Genomic DNA, 15,831 nt, shown 5'->3' with positions numbered 1-15,831 from the left:
CATAGTTAGAGCTTGTCTGTAACTCACAGCGTGGTGTAGAGTCGTGCAGGCCCAGCGGCCAGCGAGTTCAGAATTAACAGACTCAGTGTCTCATTAGGGCAACACAAAACAGAGCTCAGGACTCACGATCAGTAAGAAAGACAAAGCATCTCATCCTTCAAAAAAAATAAGCTACAAACTGTAAAGCTTGAATTAGGTGAGGCAAGGGAAGAAAAAAGTACTTTGAGAAGCAAGTTGATCTCCATCTACCATACTGCGACAGTAACCTAAATGCAAGAACTAATACAAATGTTCAAAAAAATCATTCCTAATTTCAGCATAAAGACTGTCTACAAAGACAAGTATGGAAAGAATCTAGATAATTATCAAAGGCAGACAAAAGGTATCTACCTGTCATTGTCAACCTACCAACACATACCCTAATCCTGAATGAAACCCCATTTATTTTAGAAGAATGGGGTATCATACATACTGCCTCAAAATTTCCTTCTTCACAAGCATATCAGGAACATGTTCCTCAAGATGTTAGGAAACACCATCAACTTAATCACAGAATAGTTTTTCACTTTATGAATAAACTATAATGCTTATACATTTATAAACTGTTTCTAATTTTTTATTATTGTGCTTTCAGCAAACATCCTTTTTATACATTATTATCCAATTGTTTTCCGCATATAGTAGCAAAAAGTTGGAAACAATTATCCAACAGCAGAGGACAAATATAAATATGGACTTAAATATAATTTTATGTATCAATTATGTTGCCATTACAAATTAATCATGTAGCTCTCAATGCACTATCAGGAAAACACCCAACACAATGGAAAATCATAAAGTCACAGAAATTATGAATATTCCTTTATGTTAAGACACTGCTCTTCTTCCATCCCCATTCCTTTCCCTTGGGAAGAAAGGGAATGAAAGGAGGTAAAGGGAGAGAGAAAGGAGGAGAGAGTAAGGGACAGAGAAAGGAAGGAGGAGGTCTAGAAGCAATGCCACTAAAATGGTGATTTTTTTTTCCTTAATGGTAGGATTCCAGAAGATTTTAAGTCTTCTTTGTACCCTTCTACATTTTTTTGAATTCTACGCTGCTATCCTACAATGTTTATAAGAACTTCATATAAATCTATTGAAAAATTTCTTTCCCTCAGGAGCAATGTTTAAATTTACATACAATAGTCAAAATAATAATGGAAAAAAAAGAAGCTGGAGGACATCCACCACTTAATTTCAACACTTAACATAAAGCTAGAATAATCAAGACAGTGAGGTACTGATGTAAGGACAGACAGATGAATGGAACAAAATAGAGAGTCCACCAATAAACCCTATCAATTGATTTTTGACAAAGGTACCAAGGTAAGTCACTGGGGAAAGAAAAGTCTTCAACAAATGATGCTCACAGCTAAAAATGGGGGATCAACTTGCAATCCTTACTTTGTACCATACACAAAAACTAATTCAAAATGGACTATAGACCTAACTGTAAATGTTAAAACTATGAACTATAAAACTTCTTGAAGAAAACTAGGAGAAAATCTCTACGACCATGAGATAGGCAAAAATTTCTTAGGCCACAGAAAGGAAGAACAAGTTGGAAAACTAGTAAACTGGACTTAAACTTTAAAACATCTGCTCTTTCAAAGATGCTGCTAAGAAAACATCTGCTTTTTCGAAGATGCCACAGAAGAGAAATTATTTGCAATATTTTTAGAAAAGGACTTGTATACAAATGATGTAGAGAACTGTCACAACTCATTTATAAAAAGACATACAACCTAATTTTAAAATAAACCAAATATCTGAATGAGTACCTCACAAAATATAAGAAGACTAGTAACTATAAGAAAAGATCATTATCAATAGTCACCATGGAAATTCAGATTATAACCACAGTAAGGTAACATCATACATCCATGAGAAGAGATAAAATTGAAAAGACCAACAACACCCTGTGTTGATGACGATGTGGGCTAACAGAAACTCCCATGCTTTGCTGGTGGGAATTAAACTGGTGGAAGCAGCTTGAAAAGAGTTCAGCAGTTTTTTTACATTTTAATATATACCTACCACATGACCCAGCAATTCCACTTCTAGGTTTTTACTCAAGAGAAGTGAAAGCATATGTCCACAAAAACACTTCGTCACAATGTTCTTAACTGTTTTATTTAAAATAGCCCCAAGCTGGAAACAACTGAAGTCCCTATAAACAGACTGTGTATATCCTTACAACGGGATACTGTCTGCGCCACAGTTCAGACAGGTCTTCATGGAATAGCTTGTAAATTTAACTACCATTTATAACATTGCTCCAAACAAAACTTTTGGTGACTCTTAAAAGAGTTTTCCATCAGAGACAACTCAACCAGTCTAATTCCATAACACCTGGCCTGAACAGCAGGTATTTCTAGACACCTCTGGATGCTCAGAGTCACAAGTACATTCCCTCTAGCCAACTGAGATGCACTTCCAAATTTGCAGGCTCAATTTGACAATCACATCCTAACTAGATGGAAAATACACAAGGGCAAATAGATTCTTCTTGTTCTCGAAGTAAGGTGGAACACAAACATCTTAACATGACAGCTGGCCCTCACCTCTCAGGAGATGTTTCCTCACCCCCACGTGGCTGCCCCTGGCTCAGAGGATCCCCGACCCCCCAGCCTTTCTTCCTTCTACCTCCTCATTGCCATTTCTCATGTCCATTAGACTCTCCCGGTCTTGCCTCTGAGGCTGTGATCAGATCTGGTATCTTCCTACCCTTCTTTCAGTCCTGCTGCCACCCATGCAGCTGATCAATAACCAAGCTTTTTAATTTAAATACTACAGAAGCTAATAGATCAACCTGTATTCATGTTTCAAATGTGCATGCACAAAACTGAAATTTAATTTTTTGCATGGAAAAAATATTTTTAAATAAAAGTTGAATACCTGTTTCAGAAAAGATTCCAGAGCTGAATGTGCAGCTTTTTTCAATTCTACATTCGTATGGCTACACCATTTTGACAGTACTTCGAATAAAGAAACGTAGTTGTCCAGAAGGCAGGTGCTAAACTGAGATGCATGCAGCGTAAATAAGCATAAGCCAGCTGCAATTGCAAAAACCATTGTATTTAAAACAGAACAACAAAAAGCAGAATAAAAAACTAAGAAAGCTTTAAGTATATGTCTATGTCAAAACTAAAACTGTTCATGAAGATCCACTATCACTATACTGTAATAACTTAGGGATTCTGATCAGAGTTCTAACACTGCCAACCTTCATTTAAATCAATGGGCCAGTGACCCCCAGAACAAATTTCAGAAGTAGGATCAGGGTTTATTTAGATAAAATCAGTATCAAACAATCTGGATCCCCTAAAAGATGTTCCAAAGTAATTTTTTTAAAATCATGTAATCTAAGCGTGACCATTTAACCAGAGTTTGCGTGCTAAAAACAAAGTCTCCAAGAGCCTCCAAATAACTATATATGAAACATCAGAGACATTATCATAAGACTCTCATTCACAGTTTAAGCAAAAGTTTACTCAAGACATTAATTTAAAAATCTGAAATAGTCCATCTTGTTAAATATACAATCTTACCTAAGGGTACCGCATATCTCTTCAGATCAATCTATTTAAAAAAAAAAAATTACCATCAATGTTTGACAATTGCAAGTCTCAGCTATAAAAGAATTAGAGTAATATTAATCCTACCTGAGGACGAACTGCCTTTAATGCAAAATCAAAAATCTCCCTTGAAGTCTGGGGATCTGGCGAGAAAACAAAAAGGAGCCTCCGTTACAAATCCCAATAGTATCATCTAACCTCAGAAACTCTTCACAACCAACAGCTTTATTTCATACAGCTCAAATTCAGGAATCACGTCTTCAATCATTCATTTCAGCTGAAGAGCTGCAAGCTATGACTGCTGCAGTTATTACTACAGTAAAGTAAGAAAAAAATGTGTAACAAGGACATGGGTTTCAATTCCACCTCATCACTTACAAGCTCTGTTAGGTAATCTCTCAGGGCCTCAGTTTTCTTATCTATAAAAAGGGACACTATATAGCTTTTTTGAGAGTTGTATGGAGGATTATATAAGGCCAAGCACATCATCATCATCCTTGTACTGCCAGGCTTTTATTCAGCACACAGTACACCAAATTACTATGGGAATTACAAATATGAATAAAATATGATCTCTGACCTTAGTAAACTTATCACCTAAAGATAAAACAGCTATACAAGTATAATCCAAGACTCTTATCCTGACCTGACAGACACCACAATTGTTTAACTGTCTCCCACCAGTATTCACTGCAGCTGTCCAGAAATCAAGCTTTACTCATCGGTAAGTTATCTGCCTTTGTAACAGTGACTTGCAAACAGCAGAGGCTCAAGAATTGTTTGCTTTGATCGAAAGGACTGATATACATTTAAAAACAGAGCCCAACTGTCAAAGAAGATAGAGGGAAAAGGGGTCAGAGAGGGTTTAAGAGGAGAGAAACATCAGCATGTCTGTAGGATAATTCCATAAAAGAAATATTTAAAAAGCTCCTCATATCTAATATAAGTAGAGATTTCTTCTGGCTATTAAGTATTCAAGACAGGCTTTACAGATATGGCAGCACTTGAGCTGGGCCTAAAAGAATGGGAACTAATTCAAAAAAAGGTCATTCTAATACTAATAAAAAGTGACCATGTAGGCAGAGGTGTACAGACTCAAGGGCATGAGGTACTTGTCAGCACACAGTTGGTCTAGAATGGGGGGACTCAGGTGAACACAGTGAGGTGCAGGAATGCAAGGGCCTGAGCTCTCAGTAGTGGGAATGGTCATCACCTCCGTGACCCTTCCCAGGCTCTGCCTTCCACTGTCCGCTCTCCTATGTGCACCTCTGCTTTCTAGTGGACCACTCCCTCAACAAGCATGCTCTTGTATTTACTTTTTTATTGTGGTAAAATATATATAACAGAGTATTTACAGTGTTAACCCTGTGTAAGTGTAAAATTCAATGGCGTTAAATATTTACATTGTTGTGTACTCACCACCATTATCTATACCCAAAACATTTTCATCATCCCCTACAGAAAGGCTGTACCCATTAAACACTAACTCCCCTGCCCCCTAGCCCCAGGTACCCTTGATTCTACTTTCTGAACCTATAAATTTCCCTGTTCCTGCTACCTCATACAGTATTTATACCTTTGTGACTTGCTTACCTCACTTAGCATAATGTCCTCTAGTCCACATGTTGTAGCATGGGACAGTATTTCCCTCCTTTTTTAAGACCGAATAATATTCTGTTGTGTGTTTATACTACATTTGTTCATCCACTCAACTGTTGATGGACACTTGGGTTATTTCTCCCTTTTAGCTATTATGGGCAGTGTTGCTAGGAACATAAATGTACAAATTCCGGTATCTATTTCTAAAAACTCTCTCTTACCACCTTGTCTCCCTTCAGCTATACATTTCTTTGGTCTCCTCTGTTAAGATTTCTCTAAAAGGTTTTCTGCAGATAGCCTCCACTTCCTCCCTTCCATTCCACCTTGTCTTTACCCTATTAACCCTTAACCTGCTCTGTCCAGCTTGTCCTCTAACACTCAACTGAACCTGCCTGGACCCACTCTGCAGCTCTGGTGGCTTTGCATTCAGACTCCACCCAGAGCAATGCATCTTACATCCTTGCCCCAGTCTCTCTGCACCTGCTCCCCAGCTAATCTTACTCACACTCAGAGTTTCACATATTACCTGTTTGCTAAAAACTTCCAAATTTATATCTTAAAGTCTAATTTCTCCTGCAAGATCCAGTCTTACATATACAACCCCATCCTTAACATCTAAGCTGAGACACTCCATAGCATCTATGGTTAAACATGTCCAAAACAAAAAGCCAGGTTTTGCCTGAAACCTGCCCCACCCAGGTTAAACACCACTGCACCTACTTCAGCTGCTCACAGCCACATTCATGAGCAAAGTCTCTCAATCCTATGCCAAAACAAATTTCACATCCAATAGCAGTCAAGCAGACCCCTGTAAAACATCAACTACCCCATACCTATTCATCAGAGAAAAAACATGGTTTCTCAATCCATTTGAAATAAAATTCCAACTCAAAATCCCCTCACACACTGACCCCACATCCTGTGCACTCTCTCCCCAGCTCTCTGTGTGCCACTCTACTCCAGACATGCCAGTTCTCTTGAACCCTTCTGACCACTGTGCGCTGGCCAGGCTTGAGGCCTGGTACTTGCTAGTCCCTTTGCCTGGCATGCTCTTCTGAGCTCTTTCCCAGCTGTCTCCTTGCCATCCTGCAGGCCTTAGCTTCTTGTTGCCTCCTCACAAAGAACCAGCAGGCTATATACATCCTCTACCCTCTCCACACTCTGGTATTCCTATTCACTGTACCCAAACTGTTTGCATAATTGAACCCTGAAATCTGTAATAGCTTATTCATCTATTTATTGTCTGTTTCCTCTACTAAACTGAGTTCATGATGGTAGGAATCTGGTGATTCTGATCACTGAATCCAACACCTAACTCATCATTCTTTAGATAGAAGGCACCCAAGGAACACATACTGTATGAATGAAAATATTAGTATTAGTATTTAGTGCCTGATGTCACATGATCATGGCATGACAGAAAAACTATAAATTATAGCCTCAGACCAAAGTTTAAATCCTAGTCTTATTGGTTATATAATTTACTACTGCTGCTATAACAAACTATCACGAAGTGAGTGGCTTAAAAAATACAAATTTGTTACTATACAGTTCTGGAGATGAGAAATCTGAAATGGGTCTCACTGAGGTAAAATCAGGGTGTCAGAAGGGCTGTATTTCTTTCTAGAGGCTTCAGGGTATTAGAATGAGGACATCATTGGGAGCCATTACTCTGCTACAACATCAGTTGTGTGACTTTGGACAAGCAACTTGTCTTAGTTCTAGTTTCCTAATCTAGAAAATTCCAGAGTTATTACTGGAATTTTCCCTGCAACTATTCTAGAATAGTCTTTAGCACACGGTAAATGAGCAATAAGTTCTGTTATTCTTCTTAAACTGTATGTGTTCACTGAATATAAATTAATATGCCAAGCAAATACAAAGACAAATCAGCAACATTACCTACCAGCAGGCGCAAGTGACAGAAATAAACACATAACCTGATAAATTAAAAATATATCGTAGGAAGTACTGTAACAGGAAAATACAGAAGCCAGAGGAAGTGACTCATCTCAGGGGAATCATAAAGGTTTCAAATGGGTGATCTGTGAGCCAGAACCTGATGAAATGGGAAGCTGGCAACAGAATATGGGACAGATGAGAGAGAAAACAAAGGAAGAGAAATCACATAGAGCTACTACAACATCCTTGGTAAGCAACAGAGGAGTGAGTAAAAATATTAGGTTGAAACATGAAATTGCTGTTTTTGTAGGTCAAAAATCATTGGATGTTGGGTTTCAACCTAATAAAAGCAAACACACAGGAGGTACAAAAATTTGGCAATTACTTGAACAGAAATGGTAAGGAAGAGTAAATAGAGAATTTTTTGTCATTTAAAGAATCTTTTAGGGTTAAAAGTTTTCGTTGCCTTTTAAAAAGAAATGTATTTCATAAGCATATAATGCCATCCTAGCTAGATTATCCTCTAAAACTTTAATTTTGAGATACAAGGAAACGTTAGAACTATAAAGAAAAGCATAATAAGCAAACTTTAAAATTCATAGGCAAGAATCTATATCCTAAAAACTACAAAATACTGATGGAAGAAATCAAAGAAGACCTAAATAAATGGAGAGATAAATTGTGTTCATGGATTGGAAAATTCAGCATAGCAAAGATGTCAGTTCTCACCAGATTAATACACAGGTTTAATGCAATGACTATCAAAATCCAAGCAAGGTGTTTTGTAGACACAAACTTATTCTAGAATATACATGGAAAAGCACAGCACTTAAATGATTTCAGGGACACCTGGGTGGCTCAGTCAGCAAAGCCTCTGCCTTTGGCTCTGGTCATGATCCCAGGGTCCTGGGATCGAGCCCCCATCAGGTTCCCTGCTCAGCGGGGAGTCTGCTTCCCCCTCTGCCCCTTCCCCTGCACCCCACGGTTGTGCTCCCTCTCTCTTGCTCTCTCTCAAATATATAAATAAAATCTTTCTTAAAAATAAGTAAATAGGGGCACCTGGGTGGCTCAGTCGGTTAAGCGTCTGCTCAGGTCAAGCCTTCAGCTCAGGTCATGATCCCAGGGTCCTGGGATTGAGTCCTGCATCGGGCTTCCTGCTCAGTGGGGAGTCTGCTTCTCCCTCTCTCTCTCCCTCTGCCCCTCCCCACTGCTCATTCTCTGTCTCTCAAATAAATAAAATCTTTAAAAAGTTCACTAAAAAATAAATAAATAAATAAATGATTTCAAAAGCAGTTCTTTTGGGGACACCTGGGTGGCTCAGTCAGTTAAGCATCTGCCTTCGGCTCAGGTCATGATCCCACGGTCCTGGGATCGAGTCCCACATTGGGCTCCTTGCTCAGCAAGGAGCCTGCTTCTCCCTCTCCTGCTGCTCCCCCTGCTTGTGTGCTCTCTCTCTCTGACAAACATATAAATAAAAGCTTTTAAAAAAAAAAAGCAGTTCTTTTGAAAAAGAAGAATAAAATGGGAGGACTTTACTCGACATTAAGGCTTACTCTATAGTTAATAGTCAAAAAGACGGTGTGGTGTTGGCAGAGAGATAAATACATAGACCAATGGAACAGAATAGAGAACTTAGAAATAGAGTTGCACACACATATGCACCCAAGTAACTTTTTACAAAGGCACATAAACATTTCAACAGTGATTTGGCAATGATTTCATGGACATGACAAAAGCACAGGCCACAAAAGAAAAAACAGATAATGACTTCATCAAAATAAAAAATTGTTACACATCAGAGGACAAAAAGGTAACCCATAAAATGGGAGAAAACACTTGCAAATCATGTATTTGGTAAGGAATTGATATCTGAATACCTAAAGAACTCCTACAATTCAACAACAAAAAGTCAAATGATCCCATCAAAAAACTGGGCAAAGAACTTAAATTATATTTCTCCAAAGAAAATATGCAAATAACCAATAAGCACATGAAAAGTCACTCAACATCACTAGTCATAAACGAAATGTAAATGAAAACCACAATGATATGCCACTTCACATGCATTATGATGGTTATTATCAAAAACCAGAAAATATCAAGTATTGGCAAGGATATGGAGTAACTGAAATCCTTATGCAGTTAGTGGGAATATAAAATAGCTGTTGCTGCTTTGCAAAACAATATGGCAAAAAATTAAACACTGAATTACCATATAATATAGCAATTCCGCTTCTGGTGGGTATATCCCTCAAAAAATGAAAGCAGGGACTCCAACAGGTATTTGCACTTTCTAGCAGCATATTCACAAGTCAAAAAGTAGTGGTTTGGGGTGGAGGGAGGGCGGTGGTGGGGAAGAAAGGTGGCTGTGGCTATTACAGGATAGCAGGAGTGCTTATGGCGACGGTCTATTTAGTATCTTGACTATGGTGATGCATACACAAATTTGTACATGATAAAACTGCAGAGAATGAAATACGCATATGCAAAGGTGTGCACATAAAACTAGTGAAATGTGGATAAGGTTGGCAGATTTATCAATGTCAATATCCTGGTTATGCTACTGTACGAGTTATAAAAGTGGTCATCACTAGTAGTAGAAAGTGAGTAAATGGAACCTCTCTGTATTATTTCTCACAACTGTGTGAATCCACAATTGGTTTAAAAGTTCAAAAAAATAAACAGGCAATTCATTTTAGAATTATAGTTTTTGAACCAAGAAGAAAATCAAGTGAAGTCAAACAATACCTTCTTCCATAGATTTGGTGAAGTTACACATGAGTGAAGACAATCCCTTCAGACACCCTGCCAGAATAGGCAGTTTGGGCTCTCTTACTGCTGATGTCATCTAAAAAAAAAAGTGTTTTAAAGAAGGTATCATTAAAAAAGAGAAAAACACAATCAAATCTTTGGAAGCAGAACAGCATAAAGTGTGCCATACCTGGGTCTTAAGTTCACCCAGAAAAGCCCGGAACAGTTTTTCTGAATTATTTATCATCTCACTAGGATGAACTTCACCTAATACTCCTAGAAGCTCATATATTTTTTCTAAAACTGAAAAATAAATTTAAGATAAGTGAAGGCCAAAAATTACATTTAAATAAACAAAAATGTATGAGTGTTTAGTTCAAAAGTAATTTCCTAGTAAGACATAGAAAATATCTAGTTTTATGTACCAGAATCTTTCCTGATAAATTTTATGCCAATCTACTATTATAAACTAAGTAACATTTGACATGTGTTGTGAGGTTTTTTTTTTGTGTGTGAGCTTTCTATTTAAAGAAATCATTTCATGGGGCACCTGGCTGGCTCAGTCAGTAGAGCACGCAACTCTTAATCTCAGGGTTGTGGGTTCACATTGGGTGTGGAGCCTACTTAAAATAAATCATTTCATAAAGATTAAACTTTCAGAAGCAGAAGTCTTCACATGTTTTTGTTTATTTCCATTTGGGTTTGTTTTCAGCAAAAAGGATTCATCTGTAAAACATATAAATGCTTTAATAGAGAAAAACCTAAGTTTTACACTAATTTTTTAATGTCAATTTGTTAAAATATTTAAAAATAACATTTGGGGGCGCCTGGGTGGCTCAGTCATTAAGTGTCTGCCTTCGGCTCAGGTCATGGTCCCAGGGTACTGGGATCGAGCCCCACATCGGGCTCTCTACTCAGCGGGAAGCCTGCTTCTCCCTCTCCCACTCCATCTGCTTGTGTTCCCTCTCTTGCTATGTCTGTCTCTGTCAAATAAATAAATAAAATCTTAAAAAAAAATAAAATAAAAAAATAAAAATAAAAAAAACATTTGAATGCATCTCACCTGTATCCTGTATTTTTGTTTTCGATGCAAGTTCTCCATAGAATTTGCTAAATAACTCTCCAATTCTAAATTCATCCATGAGTCTAGAACTTCTTAAAGTCCGAAGTAACTAAAATAATACAAACTAGCATTGTCTAAATAGGAAAATAATGACAAGGCTTCCTCTTCTGCACTGTTTCTACACAAACAAAGCTCCAGAATCACGTGTCTCTAAGGGATTTCTTTGGCCTCTCGGCACTCCTATCTAGCTTGATTATTTGGGAGGCAGAGGTTGAGGTGGGTGGTAGAACACAGGGGTTACAAAGGGAAAGAGGGTGTAGACTTAAATTTACCTTCCCAAGAAACCAGTAATATGACTAGAACCATTCTCTCGGAGGCACTTAAGACAAGGACTAACAAGACCCAAAGGAATTCTAAAATAGAGATGCAATAAAAGAGATGCATCTGAGAGAGAAACAGGTGACAGTGAGCACCCAAGAAGCACTTAAATACAACGTAGAGACCCACTTTCATGGTATGGTTTAGGAAAGAACTCAAAGCTACAATGATGCGAATTCTGGCAACTCTTAGTAGCCTTAGGTTTTAAGAGTCAGGGTGATGAGAGTAAACAGGAGCTGTACATTCCTTGCTTATTTTTCCTCTTAATTCCCCTCACAACCCAAAATCCTTCCTCTGCTACCCCGAAGAGACTTAGAGCAAAAGGTCAGGGTATTAACAGGTGATGGTCAGAAAATCTTGTCCATACATCAATGTGACCAAAGCCTAGCCTCCAACATCTCTCACTCAAAACATAACTTAAAACTCTAATTTTCTGCTTTTTAAGTTGTATGTTTAATATGAAATACATGTACTTAGAATAATACAATTACCTTAATAAGAAGATCTAGGGCTGGGATTTTACATTTAGCAGCTTTATCCTTTGTGTAAACACTGGTACAAGTATTCTAGGTTTTAAAAGGAGACATACCAAAATCATCAATAAGATCTCAGTTCTTCACAACAGCTAAAAGTACATCTCTGAGGGGAGCAATAGTCACAAAAACACAAAGTAAATGGACACGTGAGCAGGATTAAAAAAAAAAAGTTATGCTTCCATGCATACCTCCCATAGCACTTGTTGCCATATATCAAGAAAGCAAGCATCAAAAATTTTAAAAGTAACTAAAGCAATTCAGAGAAGAATGGTTGGGAACAGACCAGCTCAGTCTAATAAAACAAGCAGGCACTCTGGAAGGAGGCCACTTGGCTCCACTTTTGGGTGAAGTTTCTTAACTTCTAAGTCTCATTTCTGAGCTAAAGAGATTAAAAATACCTACCTCAAAGAGTTTTGGTAAAAATAAGTAAGACAAACTGTACCATGAAAGAACTCTGTAAACAATGGAGCACTCTACAGATGTTAGTTACTTCTATTGTTGAAGCAATTTTTTAAAATACAGTTGACTCTTGAACAGCACAGGCTTGAACTCTGCAGGTCCACTTGGATACCCAGATTTTTTCCGATAAATACAGTACAGTACTGTAAATGTATTTTCTCCTATGATTTCCTGAATATTTTTTCTCTAGCTTACTCAACTATAAAAATACAATCTGTAATACACATAACATACAAAATATGTGCTAATCAACTATTTATGTTTATCAGTAAAGCTTCCAGTCAACAGTAGGCTACTGGTAGTTAACTTTTTGGGGAGTCAAAAGTCAAATACATGGATTTTCAACTGCATGTAGGGGGTCAATGTCTCTAACCCCCTGTTGTTCAAGGGTCAACTGTGTTAGGATTCCAAACCCAAAAGGCTAGAAATCAAAAGAAAATAAAATTAAAACCTATTAAAAAAAAGATTGATGATTATTATGTCATATATTAGGGTTAATTATAATTAATAAAATAGCTTCTTATAAATTACCCCAGATTGAATATATACTTCTTCATCAAATCTTAGCATCCAAGAACTAAAAGCAATTCGGGACCAATAAAAACAACTTAACTTGTGGCACTTGTTCAAAGTATAAACAAGCCTGAGAAAGAACAACTTTATGATTACTAATTCCACAGTAAATTATAAGGACACCTGGGGAAGGCAAGTGGAAAGAGAACGGAGGCACAAGAAAGGCAAACCTTAAACTGCTGCCAAAGGGCACACAGGAAGGACATGAAATAAGAATCTTACCCAGCAGAAGAATTCTTTAAAATTTTTAGTGTTTTGAAATCTCCTCACAATTAAAAAAACCAAATTTATTATGACTTTTTATAAAATACATTATTTATCCTATGTGCAAAAAGTTATCAAAGTAGTTTCTGACAAGGGCCTTACCTTATTAAATCTATAAAAAGAATAGCCCACTACATTTCTAGTCCACAATCAAGCACAAATAAGTAAACTCCTTGATGAGAAAAGCAGGAATAAAATATAAACCCAAATTTAACTTACAGCATAAGTTAAAATAGATGTTGGTATATAATGAGATACGTTTTTCTCCTTACCTTAATTTCAAGAGAATAAGGTGTGATCTTCTGGCCAATTTTTTCTAAGAAAATACATAAAAATTTTAAGACTTCTTCTCTACAATCACGAAACTATAATGAAAGAAATAAACATTGTAGTAAATATGGGCAAGAAAGAGTCACTCCAACATAAAGGAATGTACAAGAAAAGGAAAATGAAATCTTCAACTTACTTCATCAATGCTAAGTGACTTCCGAACAAATACAAGCAAACCAAAATCTTTGGAAAAAACTAAGGAAGTCTGTAACGCTGGATTAAAAAAAAAAAAGACAAAGGTAAGAGAGCTGCCAAGAAGCACTCCATAAACCCACCCTAAATGGGCTGCATGTTTCTCAATTCAGCCTTATAAGCAAGTAAACACTAACTTAAGGCTGCTGTATTTAAACAAGAAAAACAGGAAACTCTAGGTGATATTCCACTGGGATGATACAGGCAGAATAACGGACCCTAAGATACCTGAGCCCTAATCCCAATATCACACGTGTGAATACACTAACTTTACATGGAAAAAGGAAATTAAGGCTGCAAATGGAATTAAGGTTAATCAGTTGACTTAAAAAAGGGGGGGGGATTATCCTGGATTATCCATGGGTCCAACATAATAACATGGGCCCTTACTAGTGGAGGGGAGAGGAAGAAAAATGGAAAGAGAACAGGAGAGAAGAGAGATTTCAAGCACAGGATTCACTAGACCCATGCTGGCTTTGAAGATGGAGGCCATGATTCAAGAAATGAGGGTGGCTTCTACAAGCAGGGAACATCAGGAAGGAAAAAGGAACTTTAGTCCTATAATTGCAAAGAATTCTGCCAACCTGAATGAAAAAGGAAATGGATTCTACACGAGAGCCTTTAGAAAGTAAAGTGACCTGCTTGATGCCTTGGTTTTAGTTTGGTTGAGACCCCTGTTGGGCTTCTAACTACAGAATTTTAAGACTGTTAAACCTATGTTGTTTTAAACCATTCAGCTTGTGGTATTTGTTACTGCAGCAACAGAAAACTAATACATTCCTCTATAACCTTCCACCTGAAAAAACATATACTAAACATTCAGAGTAAACTTGGAACTGCTTTATAAACAAGTTAACTAAAGGAACAAAAAAGGAATTCTAACTTAGAAACTCTGAGACTAGGGGTGCCTGGGTGGCTCAGTCGGTTAAGCATGGGACTCTTGATTTCATCCTAGGTCATGATCTTATGGTAGTGAGATGGAATCCTGCATGGGGCTCCATGCTCAGTGAAGAATCTACTTGAGATATTCTCTCTCTCTGCCCCTACCCCCTCTCTAAAATTAAAAAACACACACACACACACAAACCCTGAGACTAGAAAGCATTTACATGTTACTTTTTTAAATTTACTTCCCCCCATTAATAATATATCCTTGACAATATACAGGTACTAGATAGCATCAAAAGTTTTCTTGCAATGATATATTTTAAAAGTGCTGAAAAGAGGCACTTTTACTACAAAGGAGCAAAAGGTTCTCATTCAGGGACTGCTAAAAAAGTTAAAACTGCAGAACTATACAGTTATATTTCTGCAATGCTTCTCAGAAGTGGGAACAGCAAACGTAAGAGCTGCAAAAATGTACTGGTGGGTTTAGGCGCTTTTAAAAAAGGTGAAAGAAAATACATTCCTTTGGTTCCCTCTGCCTCCTTTGCATAGCAATGATTGCCAAATTGAGGGTATTTTCACCAACTTTACTTTTAAAACATCTTTACCCTGCTAAGAAAAAAAGCAGCATGACAAATCAGTTTTTATACATAACCACAGAAATTTCGACAATCCAGAATCAAACGACTGGACTTTTTCAAAACACTGTTAGATAAACCCACCACGACAGAAACTCTAGACTATTAGGCCCCGCCGCCCCGGCACAACCGGAAACGCGAAAACCCAAACGCGCAAGCGCGTTGGGACCCTCGTTGGCGCGGCCGGGGCAGTACCCACCCAGCACCGCGGGGCCGGTGCTCAGCACGCACTCCTGTCCCAGGCCCCGGATCAGCTGATAACTGGCCATCGCGGCGCTGCAGCGGTCGCCGGCAGACAAGGACTCCTGCAACTGCAGTAGAGAACCCCGCATACCAGACGCGGAGTCAGCCATCACGCCCAGACCTGCCACTGCGCGTGCGCCCCAAAGTGCCGCGGGGCTCGGGGGCGGGGCTCACGGGTACGAGGGCGGAGTTCCCAGGGCAGGGGCGGGGCTCGCGGTGGCGGGAAACTTCCGCGGGACCCTGAAAAGAGGGGTCTTCTCCGTAGGAAGAGCCCATTGAGATGTCAATTAAGATATTGGCAGGCATGTGTTGCATACAATACACTTAGCATGCATACATCGGAGCTTAGAGAGAAACAGGAATCTAGCGGTTTGACCTCCGGAAATAGAGGGGGAGGATGGCTG

At 38.2% G+C, this 15,831-nt stretch overlaps 1 protein-coding gene across 6 annotated transcripts in view; it reads right to left on the bottom strand.

Moving 5' to 3' along the window:
- Positions 1 to 15,555, bottom strand: part of PRKDC (protein kinase, DNA-activated, catalytic subunit) — a 247,069-nt gene extending 231,514 nt beyond the window's left edge. For all 6 annotated transcript variants that reach the window (XM_036094045.2, XM_078072404.1, XM_078072405.1 and 3 more), the window contains exons 1-10: positions 15,384 to 15,555; positions 13,606 to 13,682; positions 13,412 to 13,504; positions 11,799 to 11,873; positions 10,930 to 11,038; positions 10,057 to 10,169; positions 9,864 to 9,963; positions 3,702 to 3,757; positions 3,588 to 3,618; positions 2,935 to 3,092 (exon numbers count right to left, since the gene is read on the bottom strand). In XM_036094045.2, coding sequence (XP_035949938.2) covers positions 2,935 to 3,092; positions 3,588 to 3,618; positions 3,702 to 3,757; positions 9,864 to 9,963; positions 10,057 to 10,169; positions 10,930 to 11,038; positions 11,799 to 11,873; positions 13,412 to 13,504; positions 13,606 to 13,682; positions 15,384 to 15,537 — 966 coding nt within the window. In that variant the 5' untranslated portion in view covers positions 15,538 to 15,555. The remainder of the gene's footprint in view (positions 1 to 2,934; positions 3,093 to 3,587; positions 3,619 to 3,701; positions 3,758 to 9,863; positions 9,964 to 10,056; positions 10,170 to 10,929; positions 11,039 to 11,798; positions 11,874 to 13,411; positions 13,505 to 13,605; positions 13,683 to 15,383) is intronic.
- Positions 15,556 to 15,831: the final 276 nt, after the last annotated feature.

This window comes from Halichoerus grypus, chromosome 5 (assembly GCF_964656455.1).
Source record: "Halichoerus grypus chromosome 5, mHalGry1.hap1.1, whole genome shotgun sequence".
Taxonomy (NCBI): domain Eukaryota; kingdom Metazoa; phylum Chordata; class Mammalia; order Carnivora; family Phocidae; genus Halichoerus; species Halichoerus grypus.
This window is presented reverse-complemented; position numbering and strand designations above follow the sequence as displayed.